The 4,503-nt window shown below is 35.9% G+C and overlaps 1 protein-coding gene across 1 annotated transcript; it reads right to left on the bottom strand.

Moving 5' to 3' along the window:
• Positions 1-160: 160 nt before the first annotated feature.
• EMWEY_00037660 (ubiquitin carboxyl-terminal hydrolase isozyme L5, putative) lies at positions 161-2,895 on the bottom strand (the record flags this gene model as incomplete). The annotated part of the gene is made up of 9 exons (XM_013478653.1): positions 161-278; positions 374-438; positions 585-656; positions 774-849; positions 1,027-1,119; positions 1,394-1,399; positions 1,619-1,773; positions 2,063-2,425; positions 2,869-2,895. 9 exons carry the CDS (start codon positions 2,893-2,895, stop codon positions 161-163), a joined length of 975 nt encoding a protein of 324 aa, XP_013334107.1.
• Positions 2,896-4,503: the final 1,608 nt, after the last annotated feature.

Here is a 4,503-nt window from a genome sequence, read left to right as displayed (position 1 = left end):
TATATATATATATTAAGGTGTATATACACCTTAATATATATTTATATTAATATAAATTAATTAATGTGTATTTATACACCCTATATAAACCCTCGCTGTGTAGCCACTCCCAAACCCTAAACCCTAAACCCTAAACCCTAAACTCTAGATACACCAGGCCTTATGCTCCCGTCTGCTTCTCGCTGCCTCCTGCTGCTGCTGCTGCTGTTGCTGTTGCTGCTGCTGCTGCAGTAGCGCGCCGCACAGCCTTAACAAGTTCTCCCTTTCTTGCAAGATGTCTGTACATAAACACCAAACCCTAAACCCTAAACCCTAAACCCTAAACCCTTGACATAAACAATTACCTCCTAAACCCTAAACCCTAAACCCTAACCTGAGGGCGCAGAGAACAAATGGCGTAAAGTCATGACGACGACGCGCGTTCTCTCGGTCCCATTCCTGCATACACCAAACCCTAAACCCTAAACCCTAAACCCTAAACCCTAATAATATATATAGATACATACATACATATATAGAGGCTATTATTATACACTTATTATTAGGGTTTAGGGTTTAGGGTTTAGGGTTTAGAGGGGACGAACTGCTCTTTTTGCTTGTTCTTGTGCCTTTAATTCCTCAAGAACTTCTATCTTAGATAAGGCAGCTTGTCTTGCCTGTACACAAACCCTAAACCCTAAACCCTAAACCCTAAACTCTAAACCCGCAAAACCAACTGCAGGCAGATCTGCAGCTATCAAGAAAGGGTTTAGGGTTTAGGGTTTATGACTAACCTCCTCTAATTGTTTTGCTTCCTCTGCTCCTAAACCCTCGCTCTCTAGTCGATGTGCAGCAGATTCAGCAACTTCCCTGAATAGCCAAACCCTAAACCCTAAACCCTAAACCCTAAACCCTAAACCCTAATTATACAGATATACAGAAAGGTATTTAACAAAATATTTAAAATAAGAATAAATAAACACAAGACGATGAAATAAACGCATAACCCTAAACCCTAAACCCTAAACCCTAAACCCTAAACCCTACCTTTGTTCTTTTAATTCATCTTCTATTTGTTCAAGAGGGTTTGTTGTTACCGCCATTAAATTAAATCGTAATTCTTCTCCGCTCTTTTGTATCCTAAAAAAAAAAAAAAGAAAAATAAATTATAAACCCTAAACCCTAAACCCTTGTGCAAGGAGATAAACGGGGAGCTAGAGAGTATACAAAAAGATATAGGGTTTATTTATATTGTGGGGAATTCGTCGATTAGGGTTTAGGGTTTAAATATTAGGGTTTAGGGTTTAAAGATTAGGGTTTAGGGTTTAGGGTTTATTTACTGTTGGACTCTTCTCTCGATCTCCTTACGAACAACTTCTATCCAATCATCTCCTTCAAACTCTCCAACACATACGGGGCCCTTCAATCACAAACCCTAAACCCTAAACCCTAAACCCTAAACCCTAAACACTAGATATTGGCCTTAAAGGAAAAAAAAAAAGTAGGGAATCTCTAACCCTTATAAGCCCTAAAAGACCCTGAAAAATTCCTTAAAACCCTCTGAACCCTCCCGAACCCTCGAAACCCTCCAAACCCTAAACCCTAAACCCTAAACCCTAATTTAGGGTTTATGAATTACCATCCTCCAATAGCTTCTCCTCTCATAGTTGGATCCTTAAAGTCCTTAATAAATTCCCATAAACCCTTCAAATCTTCGCCAATATTTTTTATCTCTTTTCTTTGATTTAATAAGACAGATAGAATTGCTTGCGTTGCGCACGCATTCTCTACTGTCTGTATATACACCCCAAAACCCTAAACCCTAAACCCTAAACCCTAAACCCTAAAAAATTAAAAAATTAATAAATAAACACTAAATGTATTTTAGAGGGAAATAGGATTATAAGGAGGCATTAAGGAAGGAAAGAATTTTATTCTTTTTATTTCTTTTTTCCTTTTCTTTTTTATTGCTATTATGTACTCATTTATTTATTTATTTACTAGTATATTTGTTGCGTGAATGCTCTGCATGCATGCATGCACGCATTGCATGCATGCAGCAAAAGAAAGCCCCAAAATTTACCTGATTAGGGAAGAAGAGAGTATCTGGTGGTGGTTCTGCTGCTGCTGCTGCTGTTGCTGCTGCAGCTGGATCTTGTGAATCTGTAGCATTATTGCTGCTGCTGCTATTGCTGCTGCTGCTATTACTGTTGCTGCTGCTGCTGCTGCTGTTCCTATCTCTTTGCCAATTAAATAAGAATATAAACCCTAATATTTTCCTCTTATTTTCTTGTGAATTAAGAGCAGCAAATACTTCCTTATCTAATCCATATACTTCCTCAAAGGATACACCCTTAACACCTAACATATCTATTAATGCATTAAATACACCAGGGTCACTCTCTATTAGACACCATCCTGATTCTTCTCCTGCCATCTTTAAACCCTAAAAAAAATATAAACCCTAAACCCTAAACCCTAAACCCTAAACCCTAGAAAAAAATTCAAGAAAAAAAAAACCTGAAAAGGTAAAATTTCAAGAAAAATCAACGGTGGGGAAGTTTCTGTACTGTTTTTTATGTTTTTTATTCTTTTATTTAATTTTATTTTATATTTATTTATTTTATTTTCTTTTTTTTTTCTTCTTTTATCAAGAAAACATGAATGCTTTCCTTATACTGACCTCCCCTGTGCGGTCTTAATACATAAAGAAAAGCCCCAAAAAAAAGAGAGGAAGCGACGAATAAAAAAGGAAAATAAAAAGAAAAATAAATAAAAAATAAATAAAATTAATTATTTTTTTATTCTTTATTTTATTTATTTATTTTATTTCCTCTTTTTCTCCTTCTTAGAAAGTATACACAAACAAATATAAATAAATTAACACACCGTTGTTGAGGTGTATAGGCAGCTCATACCTACCGTGTATACAACAACAATTTAATTCTTTTATTCTTTTTTATTTATTATTTATTTTATTCTATATAAATTAAATACTTTTATTTATTTACCAAGAAAAAGACTTGTTGATTATTATGCTGCTGCGTACCCCTATTTATTGCTGGTGTGCCTGTTTCTTTCCTTATTTTCTTTACTCTTTCCTGCTGCTGCTGCTGCTGCTGCTGCTGGTTAAGGAAAAGCAATTAAAAGAATTATCTTTTTTTATTACCTTTTCCTCTTCTTGCATGCATGCAATAATTTGGGGCTTTGTTTACATTTTATTGTATAAATATTGTTTGTGGGGTTCCGTGCTGCAGCAACACCAGGCAACTGCGACATCATTAAGAAAAAAACTAGGGTTTAGGGTTTAGGGTTTAGGGTTTATGGCAATACCCTTGCTTGCTTCCATGTGTGTGTAGCCCGTTGTGATGGGGAAGAAAGAAACTATTATTTTGTTCAGCTCCTTGTTTCGTTCATCTGAATACAACAAAATTAGGGTTTAGGGTTTAGGGTTTAGGGTTTATGGTTTTTGCACCTCGCTGAATTCCCCTTGCTGCTATTTGCATGCAGCCAAGCCACGAACTGGTGCAGCTAGCTGCAGCTAGCTAGCCAGCACACAACTCAGCTACCTAACAGGAGCAGCTAGCGAGCAAGTAGTGGTAACTGCTACTGATGCTGCTGCTGCTGCTGCTGCTGCTGCATGCAAACTTTAAGAGCAGCTATTTAAGTTTATTTAGGGTTTAGGGTTTAGGGTTTAGGGTTTAGACCAACGAAAATATTGAAGTGATATATGTACATCAATGGCTGCGTCTCCTGCTGCATTTTGAGTTGCTGTTGCTGTTGATGTTGCTGCTGCTGCTGCTGCTGCTCATTCTCTCTATATTCATACAGCCATTGCAATGGTTTCTGCTGCTGCTGCTGCTGCTGCTGCTATTAGATGCCTCACTATCTTCGTACCCTTCCTCCTGCTTCCTCTGCCGCCTCTTCTGCTGCTGTTGCTCCTGCTTCTGTTGCTGCTGTTGCTGCTGCAGCAGTAGCAGCAGCAGCAGCAAAATAAATAATAATAAATAAATAAATAAATAAATAATTATAAGCGACAACGGCAGGATTCGAACCTACGCGGGCAGAACCCAATGCCTTAGCAGGGCACCGCCTTAACCACTCGGCCACGTTGCCATCAATAAGGGCGAAAAAAATTATTTATTTATTTATTTATTTATTTATTTATTTATTTATTTTATTTATTTATTTTATTCTTTTTAATATTATTATATTTAGGTGTATACGCACCTGCTGTATATGTAGTCAACAAACTTGTATTATGCAACAAATCAATGCATAAATATAATAAACAAAAGAAGAAAGATAGATGAAGAAACGTCGAGTTTGCTGCTGCTGCTGCAGTAATCAGTAAATAATCTACAGAAGTAAATGAAGAATTAATAACAATATCTTAATTGATTGATAATAATATAATTAATTTATATTATTTATTTATTTATTTATATTATTTATTTATTTATTTATTTTATTTATTTATTATATTTATTTATTTATTTTATTTATTTATTTTCCCCCACCACC

The sequence above is a fragment of the Eimeria maxima genome, genomic scaffold, assembly GCF_000499605.1.
Source record: "Eimeria maxima Weybridge genomic scaffold, Emw_scaff566, whole genome shotgun sequence".
NCBI classification, from domain to species: domain Eukaryota; phylum Apicomplexa; class Conoidasida; order Eucoccidiorida; family Eimeriidae; genus Eimeria; species Eimeria maxima.
Note: the sequence above shows the minus strand (reverse complement) of the source record. Positions and strands in the feature narration are given on the sequence as shown.